General features: G+C 31.1%; 1 protein-coding gene across 1 annotated transcript; it reads left to right on the top strand.

Annotated features, from left to right (window-relative positions):
* The first annotated feature begins 2,290 nt into the window (after window positions 1-2,290).
* LOC136985105 (nose resistant to fluoxetine protein 6-like) lies at window positions 2,291-13,925 on the top strand. Its single transcript, XM_067282316.1, has 15 exons — window positions 2,291-2,636; window positions 4,493-4,713; window positions 7,127-7,235; window positions 7,415-7,502; window positions 8,094-8,188; window positions 8,309-8,482; window positions 9,077-9,170; window positions 9,884-9,967; window positions 10,029-10,191; window positions 10,265-10,344; window positions 11,105-11,224; window positions 11,564-11,687; window positions 12,356-12,542; window positions 12,933-13,075; window positions 13,508-13,925. The coding sequence occupies exons 1-15, from the start codon at window positions 2,333-2,335 to the stop codon at window positions 13,685-13,687; spliced, it is 2,166 nt and encodes a 721-aa protein (XP_067138417.1). The 5' UTR covers window positions 2,291-2,332; the 3' UTR covers window positions 13,688-13,925.
* The last annotated feature ends 5,990 nt before the right edge of the window (window positions 13,926-19,915 follow it).

Raw genomic sequence — 19,915 nt, 5'->3', positions numbered from 1 at the left:
TGTGTAACACTTCCCCATGGGGGGAATTTCAAAAAATCCCTTTTTAGTGTATATTCTGTTGACGTCACCTATTAAAACGCAATTAAAAAACGCAAAAAACCGCATGTAAAATAGTATAAATAGAAGCCGAGTTCTTCACGGTAAGCCTTAATCCTGTCCCTTTCCCCGCTGGGGAATATCGAAAAATCCCTTTTTAGTGTATATTCTGTTGACGTCACCTATTGAAACGCAATGAAAAACGCAAAAAACCGCATGTAAAATAGTATAAATAGAAGCAGAGTTCTTCACGGTAAGCCTTAATCCTGTCCCTCTCCCCGCTGGGGAATATCGAAAAATCTCTTTTTAGTGTATATTCTGTTGACGTCACCTATTGAAACGCAATGAAAAACGCAAAAAACCGCATGTAAAATAGTATAAATAGAAGCAGAGTTCTTCACGGTAAGCCTTAATCTGTCCCTCTCCCCGCTGGGAATATCGAAAAATCTCTTTTTAGTGTATATTCTGTTGACGTCACCTATTAAAACGCAATTAAAAACGCAAAAACCGCATGTAAAATAGTATAAATAGAAGCAGAGTTCTTCACGGTAAGCCTTAATCCTGTCCCTCTCCCGCTGGGGAATATCGAAAAATCTCTTTTTAGTGTATATTCTGTTGACGTCACCCTATTAAAACGCAATTAAAAACGCAAAAAAACCGCATGTAAAATAGTATAAATAGAAGCCAGAGTTCTTCACGGTAAGCCTTAATTCTGTCCCTTTCCCCGCTGGCGAATATCGAAAAATCCTTTTTAGTGTATATTCTGTTGACGTCACCTATTAAAACGCAATTAAAAACGCAAAAAACCGCATGTAAAATAGTATAAATAGAAGCAGAGTTCTTCACGGTAAGCCTTAATCCTGTCCTTCTCCCCGCTGGGGAATATCGAAAAATCCCTTTTTAGTGTATATTCTGTTGACGTCACCTATTAAAACGCAATTAAAAACGCAAAAAACCGCATGTAAAATAGTATAAATAGAAGCAGAGTTCTTCACGGTAAGCCTTAATCCTGTCCCTTTCCCCGCTGGGGAATATCGAAAAATCCCTTTTTAGTGTATATTCTGTTGACGTCACCTATTAAAACGCAATTAAAAACGCAAAAAACCGCATGTAAAATAGTATAAATAGAAGCAGAGTTCTTCACGGTAAGCCTTAATTCTGTCCCTTTCCCCGCTGGCGAATATCGAAAAATCCCTTTTTAGTGTATATTCTGTTGACGTCACCTATTAAAACGCAATTAAAACGCAAAAACCGCATGTAAAATAGTATAAATAGAAGCGGAGTTCTTCGCGGTAAGCTTTAATCCCGTCCATCTCCCCCCGTAGGGGAATTTCGACATGTATATTATATAAAAACACGTGCATATTCGAATGCAACGTTGTGTCAAAATTTCAAAGGAATCGGTAGGAACAAACAAACGTTGTATTTTATTTATATAGATAGGTAGAAAATGATCTGCTTAGGTCCATTCTCACTGAAAAGCATAATGCCTTACAGAAAAGCAAACTTAGGTCGTCGGAAGTTAGCGCCATCTGTTGGACATAAAAGCCTTAATCCATATATAAATATATTTTTGAAAGGGGGGAAATGGTGATCTTCACATATGCCACAAACCTTCGTGGGAATGTATTAAACAACTTCCCAAAGTTTCATGGCAATCGGATAAATGGTGTGGTAATGCATGAAGGACAAACACACACACACACACACACACACACAGACATACATTCGTTTTTTATATATATAGATTAAAGGTAAAAGTGAAGAAAAAGACAATGGATTTACATGATATTCCAAGAAGTTGATTCAATTAAAAATATAATTTTTTCAGATTTCGATAAGACTTTTTGTACATGCTGAACTGATCATATTTGATAAACCAAACAATAGAACTATTCCATATTCGGTGTCATTAATTTAATCCCTGTAATGGCTTGGCTTTTCAATTTATAATATTATAGTAAGATTTTATTTATAGTTTGTTTAATTGCATTTTTATGAAGAAAATAAGCGTAATAAATTAATATCTTGGCAAAAAACAGTGATAAAATGCCGAATAGTAATAATAACATGCTTAGATTTTATAGACTAATGTCTTTAATAAGTATTATAAACATTTTGAAATCTATACACTTTTAATTACTTATCAATATAATAGTTTTTCAATGAAAAAATGTATCTGAAAGCGATGAATCATTCTCCTTATCAATAGTCGACATCACTAAAATTTTTCCTATAGTTTCCTGGTGTTTTACGACAGTATATGTTTAATTAAACAATACTCGACGGCGACGAAATGACGATCAGCATAGTTTCTCCACTTTTCGTCTTACTGTTTTCGTTAGTGGTTCCAGGACATTTGTTACCCACAAACGAATCACGTGACCACGAAACACAACCAGCAGACGAAAATGAAGACGCTTTACGTTTTATTAAAGACATGGATGGAAAAATGAAAACATTAATAAGATCCGTAGTCAAGTCCAATTTACCTTACGTGTTGAAGATGTCCGAAGAGGTGACGTTATCTTCTTCGTGTATGAGTGGTTTAATGCGATTCGTGAAAGATTTCATGAAAATGAAGGATTGGACCTTCAGCTGTGAGTATGACTTAAAAAATTAGTAATTACACTTACGTTTTAATATTACTGTTTGCTTATGCTACATATTACAGAATGTAAATGATGCTTCTTAAGATAAAAGGAAACTCTTGGTCTACAGCAAAACTACATCTCTTGATGTTTATATTATAAATTTCTAAATTAGTCTATTTAATTTAGCGAGTATGTTAATAATATTTCTGTAAAATCATCGTTGAAGCTTTGCTCTATGTTACATTTAATTAAACTTAAACGTGATTATTCAACTCACTTTTGAATCTTTTATTATTATTTTTATATTAGTTATATAAGTTTGGCAACAGCCTTTGGAATGTCAGTGGAATCATGCTCGACATTCCGTAGGCCATTACCAAACTTTTAGGCTTACAGGAAAGCGGCGCCGAACGTCCGACGTACACGTTTTTGCGTTGAAAACTTCGACCTCAATTTCGCTATATTCTTCTAAAAAACGTAGTGTAAACAGTACGAATTTTCACGTATCCTCAGTAATTTGTCTACGGTAAGAATAGACTAAGGAATAACGTCACGCGTAATGTTGTTCGAGTTAAAGGAATCAGCTGATTCGCTACTGATGTCGACCCTATGAGACCGAGTAGGCATTTTTCTCATTAATGCAGGTTGAGAACTTTTGACAGTTAAGAATCGAGCCGCTGCAAACGATGTACCCTAGTTCGCAAGAAAGCGTGCAAATGCTTCGAATAAAGCGAAATAATAATAATAATACAGTATTTTGCACATTTTTATTTTTATAAGCCGTTTTTAGGAAGAAATAATAACCGAGTATTATCGGCATAATAATACTAACCATTCCATACTAATACTATTTAATGATCTCTGCTCGATATGAAATACGTATATAGTGTTTAAAATATTATAAAACTTCGAACTTTTTATTGAAAGAAAATATATTATTAAAATAAACAAAAATGCTTATTATTATAATTAGTAAACGCTGTTATTTGTATCACGTAAAATCCCCCTGAAAACATCGAAAAATGCAAAACAGTTCAAGAATTTTTTTTACTCTAGGTCTGTATGTTAATGTATAGTACAGCTGACCCTTTATAATCCGACAGCTATAAAACCAAAAGAGTGTCGGATTACCTTAAGGGTCCGGATTACCAAAAGTGATTACATATTTAGCATTGTTCTGTTAGCAGTAGCCTGCAATATTCCAACATTTTATGAGTAAAATGCTGCCTAAGTTAATATGAAAATGAAACACCCATTTCGGTTAACGAAAACATGTTTATAAAAAAAAAATATAGAAGCCAATAAATGCACATACAGTATGTACAGGCGTAAATAATGCAGTACGTACAGAACTGCTCACGGATAACAAAGAAATGTATGTCATCATGTAAGAATTGGGTGAAAGATTCGTGTCGCCACATCCTTCCGTGAAGCAAGCATACACGTAATCGGACAAGGACTACGGTGACCTTGACGACAGGGGCGTCGGACTACTGAGCATGTCAGCTTACAAAAGCGTCGAATTATCAAGAGTCGGCTGTATATGTAAAATAGCACGATTTTTTTAATCCTCTTTGAAGCTTAATAACTTGTGCTTTTTGCTGAAATATTCCGAAATTTTGTAAAGAGCTTTGCCTTTTAGGTAAGTTGGCGTTCGTAAATTTTGGATGCTAAAGGGAATTGGTGTGTCATATCTAGAACAATGTTGGAGTGAATGAACATTCTACCTGTCATTAGCATTCACAGTTTTGAAATAAAATATTATAACAGATGATTTTAGTATTAAATATTGGCAGGAAAGTTAAGCAACTCGTCTCTATACATATAATTTTTAATGTTTAAAGTTGTGTTCGTTGTTTCAGTATTGGATTCTATCGGTAAACCTCCGTCGGGATTTTTACGGGGAACATTGTGGATTCAAGGTGATTACGATCAATGCCTTGACATCGAAACCATGGAAAATAAAGTCATCAGAGGCAAATTCTGTTCAGTTCTTATCAAATTTCCAAAGTTACGACAGGAAACAATACGGATGGTTTCTTCATCCGACATCACAATCGTTCAATTATTGAAAAATCTATATGTGAGTATTTAACGATAATTTTATATGTTATTTTTTATCGATAAAAATAATCAAGTTAGCATGTGCAATACGTAACTCGGTACAATACAGTGAAGTTTCTCAGGTATATTGAATTTCAAATCAATGTTTAATGTAGTGACCATTTTTAAAAAACTATTGTAGTTAGGAAATAATGCAAACTTCCTGCCATATTTTAATATCTATTGTTAATTTTTATTATCTTCGATAAGAAATTACTCACACTAAACTTTCGACTTTTCTAAGAAGCGCTGTAATAAGTCGGAGGTTGACTGTAGCCTATACTTTAAGTTATAATTTGCGAGTCTAAACAATATACTGTAATTCACTTTTATAACCACTTAAAAGAGGGTTTTTGTACGAATAAACGGAAACATGACGTATTTATTCTTAGGCCTTAGTGTCTTTATTACAAAATTTAATTATTTAAATGTCTACTAGGACAGATCGTATTACTAGGACTTATTATACCGGTGTCCAAGTTTTGCAGAATGAGAAAACGTATTCAGAAAAACCAGGAAAAATCTTTATTGTTTCCAGTTTTACCTCTACACAATTTACAATAGTAATACGATCTGTCATAGTAGACATTTTAATAATAATAATAAAAATATAACGTCTTTCGAGTTAAAGAATTACTTAGAAGAGTATTTAATTTTCAGATAATTTATTTCAATGCATTTCAAAATGGAGTTTTTGTCCATCTCTCTTCAGTAAAAGGTACATTCTTTTATCGAGTTTACAGCAATACTTGGAACTCCTGAACACTAATTACAGTAACAAAGTACAGTACATTGTAATTAGTAACAAAAGATGTTTGTATAACAATAACTGTATCATCCACGACAAAATAAAATACAAGTTTTTGATATGACTAACAGAAAATAACAAGGAAATCTACTTTTTGCACAATACATACATACATACACGTTACATAAAAAGTTTTCCACTGTCACGAAATAATGATCTCTCAACTTACATTTCATAACAGCATTATTGTTTTGCAGCACCCAATCTTTTGCAATTGACCCATTTTTAAATCGCTTCAAGACATCTTTGTAGAAGACCTGATTAGCTGTCTGTCCTGGAGCAAAATATTCTTTGTTCAGAATTTCACGGCCGTCGAATGAAACAATAAGCATTGTCTTTACCCTGGATCTTTGTGCCAAGTAAACGCCTTGTTTCTAGGTAAACTTGCATCTCCGTAAACTTCGGTTGAAGCCATAGATGTCTCGGTTGCAGACATTTTTAGTTTCCTCACTTGATAGCGTAACTTTGTTCGAAATTTTTTTTTATTTCAAATGTAACAACGGGTCAAAGCACTACCCTACATAAACAGAGATTTTGAGACGGGTCTAGACAGGCTGTTAAGATATTTAGCAACGTAAAAGTACCAATAAATTATGTGTTAAGCTGCACTAAAATTAAATAAAAAATCAATAAACTTAGTCCTTGTATATAGAGAAATGACACTTCTCTCTGTTCAACGCTACAGCCATGTTATTTTACAACAACGACAACTTTGTATATTGTCATTCTAATTTTTCTTGTTTGTAGAAATTTATTAATAACATTAATTTCTTTTCAGCATTTGCTCTTTTTAATTTTATCATTCCTACCGCCATTCTTTTAAACAATGCTACAAGATATTGCTACAAGCTCTTTCACTTGTATCAGACATTGCCTATTCGGCTGAAATACACATTTTCTCTGCTCTTCGTCATGCACAAGACAACCGCTCTTGTATTGCTATTTATTCGTATGCGTACGTCATGTATCACAATAAGATAACAGCAAATTGAAAATAACTTAGTAAAACGAATTACACATGATACATGTAAGATTTTTCAATAAGATTTTTGGTGTTAATGGACCTTGATTGTCTTCTGTATACCTTAAATATTTCGGTTAATAAAATGCTGTAATTATTCAATTTAAATATTAAATATCAGTGTTATATATGATTCAAGTACAGCATGTCTATATTCTGTCAATAATCGCGTATTAAGTTAATGATTACCTTGTAGTATTATATACGTTTATAAGCAGCGTTAGTACAGTATAATTTTTAATAAAATAGTTTTTATGTGATTTACGACGATATCTAATTAAGACAGTAAAAACAGAATGTTATTCGGCGATTTATTGGTGTGTAAAATGGCAAATATTTGGTTTTTTATGTCAACTTCTAATACATAAGGTAACTAAAGGTAAAATCGTGAACCTTTATATGTATTCATATGTACATATAAATGATACAAACATGCTCTGCTGTAAATAACACTCATTACTTTATTACTGTTAGCACACAGACTTATGAAAAATATCAGAAAACAAAACGAAAACAATGTTGTTGAAAAACATAAAAATTAATGGCAATTCTTGTAATTTCCAGAAACCTTTTTCTATATCTCAATTCCTAAGCGTGTCAAAGGATTTGCGTTTAGATGTTTGTATTCCAGATTCCTGTAGTGAAAACGACTTGGAAAATATTGGAAATTGGAGTAAGTTTTCTGCAGTAAAACGTTATAAACATTTAAATATTTTATTGTTTACCGTAATTTCATAATTCAAAGATTTTTTTATTATAACGTTATAAAAATATAAATTATTACCTGATAATTAATATAGAATATATTTGACAATTAGTTTTAATAGTTTAACTTTATGCTGTTCTTTTAAGTAATAAGAAAACCTCTAAAGATTGAAGTCGAATTCTGTAAAACGAAAGAAGAGAAGAAAGAATATTCAATATCTCAACTGATTTGTTTGTAAGTTACTTTTTCTATTCGCGTTTTAATTATTCGGCAACAAAGTTGCATCGCTACAAATTCTCACTGAAATTTATCCAGTCGGCTGTCTATCCGTTCGACTTTTCTTAATCTCGAAAACAGATTAACAGTGGATCCGAAACAGTAGCAACAGTAGAGTTCGATAAACTATACATAAACCTACGATGCAAATTGAAAGTCGTTATATTTTAATCTAGAAATATTCACCCGAAAAATGTAAGACAGACGATCAGCACGACTATATTGTTAAAAGTATAATGTGCAGGCACAAGCAACTACGTATTGGAGAAGAAAAACATATATTTTTAATTAAATAGTGTAAATGGTTTATTAACAAAATTAAAATGATAAACAACTGTAAGAATTTTGCACACTTTACAAGTACTATACATAAATATTTCCTAACATAATTACTGTAATTATGTTTCTGTATATGACTACAATCTATTAATTCATTAAAAGTTATAGGTCCTTTTAGATTTTCTATGCTTTTAATTGTTATTGAAAAATAATATCTCATTCTTTAAATAAGTGCACCAAAATAATACATAAAATTTTTTTCTGTTTCAGAGCCGTGTTCGGCACTTTAATCATTTCTGTAATCTTAGCAACAACCGTTCACGCTCTGTCGAAATCACAAATAGTTAACAAAGAACAGATAAATGGTAAGTCAGTCAGTTACAGAAGTATTGTAAAGTAACACGTGTTTATTTTTGTAACTTACACAGCAGATAGTTTATATATGTTTTATTATTATTTAATAATTTAACACTTGATATTCATAGGAAAAATATTTGACGTTGTCGTTTCGTTATCCGCACTCAGCACTACAAGTAAACTGTTTTCCAGCAACATTTACGAGAATACAAAAGCGCTAAGTGGAATCAAAGTTTTACTAATAAATTGCGTTATATTTGGTCACGTTATGACAGATTTCAGAATAATACCGACCGTTTCGGGTAATTATGTCTGGTGATAACAATACGTTTGTATATATATATAACTTTCGTAATATACTCTACTAGACAAGCTAACGTCACAATTATATTTTATGACATTGTCTATAAAGAGACTTAAAAGCTAATAGGTTCGAAAAGTGGCTGAGGCATTTATTTTCTTCCACAAGTGGCCGAGTAAATTAAACAATTGAACCAGTGTAAAGTGGTGTTTATCCTCTCGGCTACGTAGGCCTTTGGGATAGTTTTCACGTTTATAACATCTAAATACAAGTCAGTTTCCCGTAAAAAGTTGTCTTGGAAGACATTACTTTAGGCAGATATTACTACAGTAATATCTGCCTAAAGTAATGTTCAGCTACGTTTTTAATATTTCTATTATACTTATTTTTGATTATTTTTAAATTCAAAAATAAAAATTTCACACATTTTTACTTTTAAATTTTCAACTTTAACTTTGTGACTCTTCGTATGTAATTTCATTTCAGTAACGTTATTATTCGGACTGAACATTCTTGTGTCTAACGTAGTGTTAAAATATAAACTTAACGTTAATATATAAATAATTTTCAAATATTATTTTAAATTTACTTGCAGAAAAATATATAAACTTATCAAGAATAATGAATTACATACCAATAGAAATTGCTTCTTATTCATTTGTATTTATTGAAAGTTTTTTCTTAATCAGGTAAAATACACGCAAAACTGTTTAATTGTAATAACAAAAATTAAGATAAGCCAATTTAGTTAACGCCATTTTATCTGTCTTTGTACGTCTTAAATCAAACGGAAGGGGACAGTAATTAAAGCATCCACATTAAACGCTCTATAAACGCGTCATGTGATGAAAAGGTCAGATCTAAAATATAACACTATTGCAACAGAGTGTTTGTGGAAAAACTTCGAACAATAGTGAGAGTCATTCGTGCAAAGATAATACTCAATACATGTTCTATTTTAAAGTCTAAATCATCACATACGATCAATTATAATCATTATTTTCAGAATTTGAGCAATACATCTATAAATTTCCTCGTACTACGGATAGCTGCTATTTTAATCTCAAAGACGGAGTTAGATGGATGAAAGCCGAGAACAGACATGGAAAGATTAGAGATAAGAATATTTCGTTAAACCAAGGAACCCCAATTTTATATGTACTGAAATGTCACCTTACGAAATTCGGTTGAATTTCAACTTTTAAATAATTTTATAGACAGCGTTTAATAACGATACTTTAATTGTGACCATTCTTAGTTGCCGCTCTATAACTTTATCTGCTTGTAATTACAATGATCTTTATAATGGTAGTTGCGATTAGAGTAAATTTAAATTACGATGTTATAAATTGTTGTATAATAAAACTGCTGATAAAATTATCCACATTTCTTTTCTATTTAGTGGATTACTGACGTTTTACACACGGAAACAAAAAGCACATTCAAAGATGCAATATGTGCAATTCGTGATGAACAGAGCTATCAGGTATAATAACTTACATTAAACTTTTGCATAAAAGAAGCTTTTACCTACGAACTTTTTTCAGGTTAACTCTACCAGTTCTTTGTGTTATGGCCACGGCGATTATTTTACCTCTTTTGGGCGATGGCCCACATTGGGAAGAGGTTAAACGTCACGCTGAATTTGCAGAACGACATTGGTGGGAATTTACAATTCATATTCACCCTTATATCGATTATCCATATAACGTAATTGTTTTAATTTTTATTTGAATAAATATTATTATTCTACTTTTAATCTACGTATTTTTTGAAATTGCAGTTTTTGTCTCATTTATGGTTTATGAGTGTTTTGATGCAATTAACGATTATTGCAGCACCATTGTCATTTCTGTGTGATAGGTAAAGAGATAAATTACTTATATGATTATTTAGTGTTACTATTAAATTAAAATTATTAATCAAACAGTGATTACAAGAATTATTTGCAAAATAATTAAAATTAAAGATGGCTTCGTTTATTTCAATTGAACACAGGTCTTATAATTACGTTACAACTTTAAGGATATTTTTCAAAAAAATCATGTTAAATCTCGGATTATAAAAATTCGTAACAGAATAAAAATGTACACCAGTAATTTAATGCACAATTAAACCTGTCCAAAATAAAACTTCTATAAAACAAAAAGATTCTTCTCGGCTGTAATTACACTAGAGCATAATGAACAAGTACACAAGAAGTAAGAGCATAATAAATTCATATTCCTCTGTCTCCTTATTCATACAATTTATTATGTAAATGTCTACTAGGACATATCGTATTAGTAGGACTTATTATACTAATGTTTGGGTTCCGCAAATTTAAGAAACCTATCCAGAAAAAACAATATTTTTTACTCGTTTCAGCTGTACACACTTTACACGCTAATGAGAGACCAATCTGTTAGTCCTTTATCAGCGAGTTTACAGGTAATAATGGCTAAAAACATTTTTTTGATATAAAATATTAATTATTTTGTATGTTTCGGCTTAATTTATCACTAAGAATTATTTAATAATATCGAAGTGTTTTGTTTTTCCGATACTGTAGATAAATTGGAAGCATTTTATTAATTTATTATTACGATTTTACTGATAATATTTGTATATATTTTTACATCAGATGGCCAAAACAAGGACTATTTGTAATAATTATGTTAGTCATTGTTGGCATTACCTCACACGTGACTTACATGGTGACGACAGACAACTTCATTTTTATTGGATACTCTTATGACAAGGAGTATGTTTTTAGTAATATTTAATAATTATAATAAACTATTTTATATTTTCGTTTACTTACATAGCTAAACCTAACTGTAGCAATATGCGGGAACGTAATAAATCTATTTAAAGCACATTGATATTCTTATGTACGTTTGTTAATTTATATAAAATAATTATTACGTATTATACTTAATGGATTTCTGTATCAATCAGGTTCGTATATAAATTATAAAAACAACTTTGTGAGGCCACAAATTATTTTTTTTAGTTTGTTAAAAAGTTTAAATAAAAATAAGAATTCATACATTATAATGTGATTAGCAAGAAATAATAATGTTATAAATTTTCTTTACAGAAAATACTTGTCTTATATAGCTAATAACTATCGAAGACCGTACTACTCGCACCTCTGTTCCTATTGCACGGGTTTATTAATTGGAAATATTCTGTCAAACAAACTGCAGCTGAAGATTAAAAAAGTAAGTCAATTTCTTACATTTTTGTTACGCATTACACGTATCGTAACGTAAATCATATTATAGACAAACAGTCACAAGTTATAATGTTAAAATTCAGAATATTTGTTATTATTTAATCACTGGAAAGCTTCCGGATAAACAACGCTCTAGTGTACTAAACTATAATTTTACTTCTTTAATAATGTCATCATTAATTATCTTGTAATCAAATTATAACTAAATATATATTTTAAATACAACAATAAATTTAAATTTTTGTATTAAAATATATAACCCTAAAACCTTCTTAAAGACAGTGACATTCCTGAAAACGATCAATATTAGTAGTTTACGTTCGGGTTCGTAAGAGGCTATTTAGAATTATTAAGACCTACTATTTTCGACTTCTGGAATTTGGTATTAACAGTGGCCCGCTTGATGGCAATTATATAGTCTTGGGATTCGGAATAAATGCTTTCTTAGACCTACCAACAGTCGGATATTGACGTCTACTATTTTTTTCTTTGATAGATTTTCGAGAAATATATTAAACGACTGTAAGTGATCATCGCTGCGTTCAATATTGAAAAAACTAATTCATTTGTTAAACTATTCTTTATTCTGTATTTTTAATATATCATATTATTAATGTATATTACATTTAATTTTTAAAAAATTGTATTTTCCAGATTTACCGTGTAATCTTTTGGATCATTTTCTCGTCTTTATTGATGTATTCTACTTTTGGATTGCACAAACAGATAACTGAAGTGTCTCCAAACAAATCCTTTGTTTTTATTCACGTAGCTTTGTCGCCGTTTATGTGGATAATTGGACTTTCGTGGACATGTGTAGCTTGTATAACTGGATATGGAGGTACGTCGATTGCACAGCTTTATATTTTTTTAAACATAACTCTTTTGCTCGAGTTTTTCTTTTATTCTCTGTTGTATACATTTAAAAGAGTATTTTTTTAAACATAAAAATACACAAAACTGTATTTATCTTTTTTAAATTCAATCACGAAAATTGTCGTTTGAAGAAGTAATTTATTGTACTGCTGCTTAAAAGAACCAATTGGCTATAATATTTCGATATGCATGAATCATTTCATTTTATTCTGAACGAAATTCATCTACGTCGTGTTTCTTGATTTATTTACGTAAATACAGTTCATTGTGAAAACTATTTCTAAACTCATTGTTATTTCTGCATTATGTAAACATGTCAACTGTTACTTCTGTCAGACATATTTTTTATTTTCAGGTGTTGTTAACAGATTTTTGTCTATGAAAATCTTCACTATTTTTGATCGTTTGAATGCGTGGGTTTACTTGCTTCATTCTTTAATTATACTTTATATTTACGCTCAGCTTAGAAAGGCTACAACTTTTACTGAACTAAATTTGGTATGCCAGGTTTATTTGTATATTTTTTAATTATAGCAGTAAAAGTTTCAGACTTAACATTATTTTTAGTGTTATAGAAATTATTCTAATATATAAAAAATAGCGCGCGTGATTTCGATTTGACTGAGCGCGCGCGTGACGAAGGGTTAATAATGTTTTTCTAGAACAACTTTTTAAAGCTGTTAACACAATTAGCAAATATATAATAATAAATAAGCTGTCATAAATATCTAACTTAATCTTTGTAAGAGAATAATTAAAGTCAGTATTACGACAGTGTATTATATGTTATTCAGATTTGTAAGTCGTATACTTCAACATATATCAAGTTTATTAACTATTTTTTCGCAACAAAAAAGCAATAACAGCATTTAAAGAAGCAAACGACAATTTAGAGATTGTATTGTTAACATTATTTTTTTTTTTTTTCAGTGGATGCTGTTCGCACTTGTGTTGTTGCTTTCGCTGATTGTATCGTTTTTCTATTATATCTTTATCCAAGCGCCTCTCGAATATCTGGCTGTGAAATTGTTACGTTCAAGTTCAAGGAAGAAAGCTCCAGTCGAAAATTGCCAATTAACAACCATAAGTACGCGACTTCGATCCGATTGATATGCACAAATTATAAAAAGCAGGTTATTGATTATATTGAAATGTTTGTACCCGATGTTTTAAGTACTTATATTGACACACATTAAAATGTACTCATTTGTTCTAGCTTCATACTAATAACGAATATTTAGAAATTTTCATTTTTCCTACAGAGAAAGACAAATATATATATATATATATTGTATACGAACTATTAAAGTATTTAAAAGTAAATAAATTACTTTAATGCTTATAATTATTCACTTTTTAAATATATGTTTAAAATAATATGAATTACGTGTATGTGTATTGTTTATACTATTTTAAAATTTTCAGAATTCGTATGAATAGTATTAAAATTTTCATTAACCAGAGGCTGTTTTTATATGAATTTTTAACAAAAAGAGAAGTTTTAGAAACTTTCTTCTTTTTTCACAGAGTAACGACGGGAAAATACATGCATCTACCGGCGAAAATAACAAAAATATGTTATGACGATCGACTGTGATACGTGAGAAAGTTGATGATTAACGTAGTTTAAAGAGGAAATCTATAAACAACTAGCTGTTAGCCGCAACTTACCCGCTCGGATTTTGCAATTTAATAGAAATAAACCTTCCTCGGTACTTCGTGAAGGTTCTCAATTATTAATTGTTACTAATTTGGTAAAATTACTGATTTTTGTCTGTTTCAAACTATGGACTGCTAATGCACCTAAATTGAAGTTTCAAATATTATGGGATTCCGAGATACGGTAAATGAGTGTAATTTTTTTTTTGAAACATAAATGACGTAATCTGAAACTCCCTAAATTTAAATAAATAATAAAATGTAAAAATACGGAGCATTCACAAACATAAAACCTTTGTCGTTGCACATAATCAGCAGTCCACCAAAAATTACCAAAATTACGGAGATGACCTTCCCTTTTAGAGACTGCCTTCGCGACAAACATGTTAAAATGGTAAGACGTCCTCTGGTGTTTTCGCCACTATCACAATATTTTTTTTAAAAATTTAACAAACTAAATCGTGGACGACGTTACTTCAGACACGATAGTAATTATTTGATTTATAACAATCTAAATAAATATAATTCTCACACGCGCCACAATCAAACGAAAGTCGGATCAGCTTATACTAATAACTTTCTTACAATAAAGACAAATGGAAAAAAAGCTAAAGGGAAAGGAATAGAAATACCCGCAGTTTTACGTAGTGACGTGCTTTTAGAAAGAACACCTACTTTGAGGTTTCGCCAAAAGTAACTCTTTCTCGGTTTGTTTGGCCCAGAGCCCCACACCATCTATTTATCTACTTATTTTCGTGAAAATGATAATTTACTCAAGGGCAAAAGGGTTAGACGGCCACACTAAAATCGAACAAATATGTAATAACAAATTACAATTTAAATGGTTCGAACATTTGGTTAAAAAATCGTAATACGTAAATATTGTACATTTGGAAATTAAGTTATTACCATCAGAAACAAAAAAATCGCATCTGAAATAGTACAGTAGAAACCGTTTTCCCGGTTAAGACTTAATGCTCTCTCTCATTTCCCGCGGGTGAATTTCTAAAAATTTTCTCTTAGTGTGCGTTTTCATGACGTACCACACGTGTGTACCTAATTTCATCTCTTTAGGTTCAGCGGTTTAATCTGATGAATCAATCAGTCAGTCAGGTCAAGTAGGTTTATATAATTATACAGATTGAGTCATCGTTACGAAACAAACGGTCACCTGATCGGATTTCCACACTCAATGCACATATACCCGACGTTAGGCGGACATACTTATAGCCCTATTTATAACCTCCATAATTATAGTCGCAAAGGATTACCTATCTTTTGATCTGAGCACATGTTTACTTCCTCGGTCTTCCACAGATAATTTATTGTTGAATGTCCAGGTCATTGACCTCTTTTCGTCCAGGTCATTGACCTCTATAGCTAGTAGCCCATAGCTATGATTGTATCTGTCGCTTTACTTTCTATAGAACTTATTATTTAGTTAACTTGTCAACCAGTTATTATTCGGAGAACGGATCCCTATCAACTTATCCATTGCCCTGCTAGCCATCCAGTGAAAATGTGAGTGGATGTCGCCATTAAAAGAGTTTAGAGTTCGACTCTCTATCCCCCGGCTTCTCACAGTAACTTATTTGAAAAAATAGTTATGCTTTCATATGAAAAGTTTTCTACTTGTAAAATGTATATTCCATTTGTATTAATTTGCAGACTTACCAGCCATACATAAACAATGTCCAGCCATTTACACAAGTGGATCAAAACTGATATTTCTCCGAATTTTGATTGACCGTTCATATCAATACATGAAATTAATTAAGAAATTGGTTTTATGCGTCTTAAATCCATTTTAGTTTTTACTTTGCCGACTCTGTTATATATAAAAGAGGGAAAATAGGGCGATCGGTTCTTGGGGGACATTTTCTAATGACCCTCAAGATTTCTACATTTTTCGGCTCAGAGATTTAAAACCCCCGTTTCTATCGGACCCTTCTGTATAGTTGTATTGTATTAAGAAAATTACATAATACGATACGTGGTAACCTGTCTGCAAAACTTACGTATCGCGATAAACGTGACCTTGGTAGTCTGAAATAACCAAACTCTTCATTTATATGGTTTTCGTTTAATGTTTTTATATTATAGTGTTTAATTCATACAAGTACAAAAGTTATCTTATGTAGTGTACGGGTTTATCACACCGAGTGCCCAATCTAATACATTTTGAAAATTCTTTATTCCCTACTGTAGAAACTTTAAGGAGATTTTAAAATGTGTTAGATTGGACACTTGGTGTAACAATGTGTTACGTAAGATAACCTTTGTAGTTATATAAGTCAAACACTATAATATGATATAATATAAGGATTAGAAATACGAATTAATTTAATAATTTTAATGTTTGTTTTTATTTTTTGCTCGGGAAACGCCCAACTTATATTGTAGTATAAATATAAACGATGTAGCAAACTGCCTCCTACTCGCACTTGGTTTAATTCCTTCCTAAACACATTTCTAAGGTTAACAAATAAATTTATTTTCTCTGTGACGTAAATCTTGCACGTCGCTTAATCTTGTTTTCCATTGTTAGCACTTTCCGTGCAGGAGGAATTTCGAAAAATCCTTTTTTAGTGTACATTCTCGTTATGTACCCTGTGTACCAAATTTCCGAGTAATTAATCAATTGAACTAATGTAGAGTGTCGTTTATCCTCTTGGCTACGTAGGCCTTTTGAAATAGTTTTCTCGTTTATAACATCTAAATACAAGCCAGTTTCCCGTAAAAAGTTGTTTTGGAAAACATTACTTTAGGCAGATATTACTACAGTAATATCTGCCTAAAGTAATGTCCAGCTCGTTTTTAATATTTCTATTATACTTATTCTGATTATGTTTAGCTTCGAAAATAAAAATTTACACATTTTCACTTTTCAATTTTCAACTTTAACTTTGTGACTCTTCGTATGTAATTTCATTTCAGTAACGTTATTATTCGGACTGAACATTCTTGTATCTAACGTAGTGTTAAAATATAAACTTAACGTTAATATATAAATAATTTTCAAATATTATTTTAAATTTACTTGCAGAAAAATATATAAACTTATCAAGAATAATGAATTACATACCAACAGAAATTGCTTCTTATTCATTTGTATTTGTTGAAAGTTTTTTCTTAATCAGGTAAAATACACGCAAATCTGTTTAATTGTAATAACAAAATTAAGATAAGCCAATTTAGTTAACGCCATTTTATCTGTCTTTGTACGTCTTAAATCAAACGGAAGGGGACAGTAATTAAAGCATCCACATTAAACGCTCTATAAACGCGTCATGTGATGAAAAGGTCAGATCTAAAATATAACACTATTGCAACAGAGTGTTTGTGGAAAACAATCGAACAATAGTGAGAGTCATTCGTGCAAAGATACTACTCAATACGTGTTCTATTTTAAAGTCTAAATCATCACATACGATCAATTATAATCATTATTTTCAGAATTTGAGCAATACATCTATAAATTTCCGCGTACTCTGGATAGCTGCTATTTTAATCTCAAAGACGGAGTTAGATGGATGAAAGCCTGCGAACAGACATGGAAAAATTAGAGATAAGAATATTTCGTTAAACCGAGGAACCTCAATTATATATGTACTGAAATGTCACCTTACGAAATTCGGTTGCATTTCAACTCTTAAATAATTCTGTAGACAGCGTTTAATAACGATACTTTAATTGTGACCATCCTCAGTTGCCGCTCTATAACTTTATCTGCTTGTAAATACAATGATCTTTGTAATAGTAGTTGTGATTAGAGTAAATTTAAATTACGATGTTATAAATTGTTGTATAATAAAATTTCTGATAAAATTATTTACATTTCTTTTTTATTTAGTGGATTACTGACATTTTACACACGGAAACAAAAAGCAAGCTCAAAGATGCAATATGTGCAATTCGTGATGAACAGAGCTATCAGGTATAATAACTTACATTAAAGTTTTGCATAAAAGAAGCTTTTACCTACGAACTTTTTTCAGGTTAACTCTACCAGTTCTTTGTGTTATGGCCACGGCGATTATATTACCTCTTTTGGGCGATGGTCCACATTGGGAAGAGGTTAAACGTCACGCTGAATTTGCAGAACGACATTGGTGGGAATTTGCACTTCATATTCAAACTTAGGCCGCGACTCCACTAGCCGTAAAAGGGCCGTAAAACCCTCACCGTAAAAGCTTTTTAATCACGTGACCATGATATTTTACGCCTGAGCAGGTCGTAAAACCAACGTAAAAGCGAGTTGAACACTGCTCAACTCGCTTTTACGTTGGTTTTACGACCTGCTCAGGCGTAAAATATCATGGTCACGTGATTAAAAGCTTTTACGGTGAGGGGTTTTACGGCCCTTTTACGGCTAGTGGAGTCGCGGCCTTATACAATTTATACATATAACGTAATTGTTTTAATTTTCATTTGAATAGATATTTTTATTATATTTATAATCTGTGTATTATTTAAAATTGCGGTTTTTGTTCTCATTTATGGTTCATGAGTGATTTGTTGCAATTAACGATTATTACAGCACCATTGTTATTCCTGTGTGATAGGTAAAGAGAGAAATTACTTATATGATTATTTAGTGTTTTTATTCAATTTAATTTTAATAATCAAGTGGTAATTACAAAAATTGTTTGAAAAGTAATTAAAATTATAGATGACTTCGTTGATTTCAATTTGATACCGGTCACGTAATTAATATGAAATATATAAAGATATTTCTCTAAAAAAGTTTGTAAATTTCACATTATAAAAATTCGTAACATGCATAAAAGGGTACAGATAATCGTACATCAGCAATTTAATGCTCAACTAAACCTGTATAAAACGAAAAAGATTTTTTTCGGCTGTAGGGCAAAATGAAAAGTACTCAAGAACGAGGAGCACAGTTAATAAAGAAACGGTTGTACATGCTGTAAATTTATCTTGTGTGCAGTGGCTACGATTTAATTAACATCGATTATGCAAGAAGAAATTGAATAAGATGATTGGTACCGATAAAGCATGAAGTTAGGAATAGCAATTAAAGTGTTACAATGGCTGAAGTGGCTACATCACATAATAATTTCACCGGTGTATCATCGTTATGCCATTAAAATTACGCTTCGCTAGTTATTAGTTTTGAAATGGCTCGTTCGTTGTCGTGTGTCGTGTATTTACAACAAAACAATTCAAAAGATTTAGTTGTATTCATATAGCTACTATATTATTTCTAGCTGGCCACCATATTTCGTGTTAGAAATACAGTATCTGAGAACCTTTAATTTGTATGGAAGTTGTCAATTTCTTCTTTGAAAGAGAATATTAATTATTTTGTAAATTTCTACGTAATTTATTTCGAAAAAATTCGCAATTATGAACTGTCAACAAAACTATTTCGAGATAAAAGTTTGAACGATTTTCTGACAGTTTCGTTTTTCTCATACTGTAAATAAATTAGAAGCATTTTCATTAATTTATTGTGATTTTACTGATAACATTAATATATTTTTTTACTTCAGATGGCCAAAACGTGGACTATTTGTAATATTTATGTTAGTTATTGTTGGCATTACCTCACACGTGACTTACATGGGGTACGTTCGTTAAGTCAAACGTGTTAAACGAGAATGACGTCATCGTTATTCTCGTTTCGTTAGACTTTTCGAACGATTCGTTAAGAAA

This window comes from Centruroides vittatus, unplaced genomic scaffold, assembly GCF_030686945.1.
Source record: "Centruroides vittatus isolate TY-2023 unplaced genomic scaffold, ASM3068694v2 contig_1202, whole genome shotgun sequence".
Taxonomy (NCBI): Eukaryota; Metazoa; Arthropoda; class Arachnida; order Scorpiones; family Buthidae; genus Centruroides; species Centruroides vittatus.
This window is presented reverse-complemented; position numbering and strand designations above follow the sequence as displayed.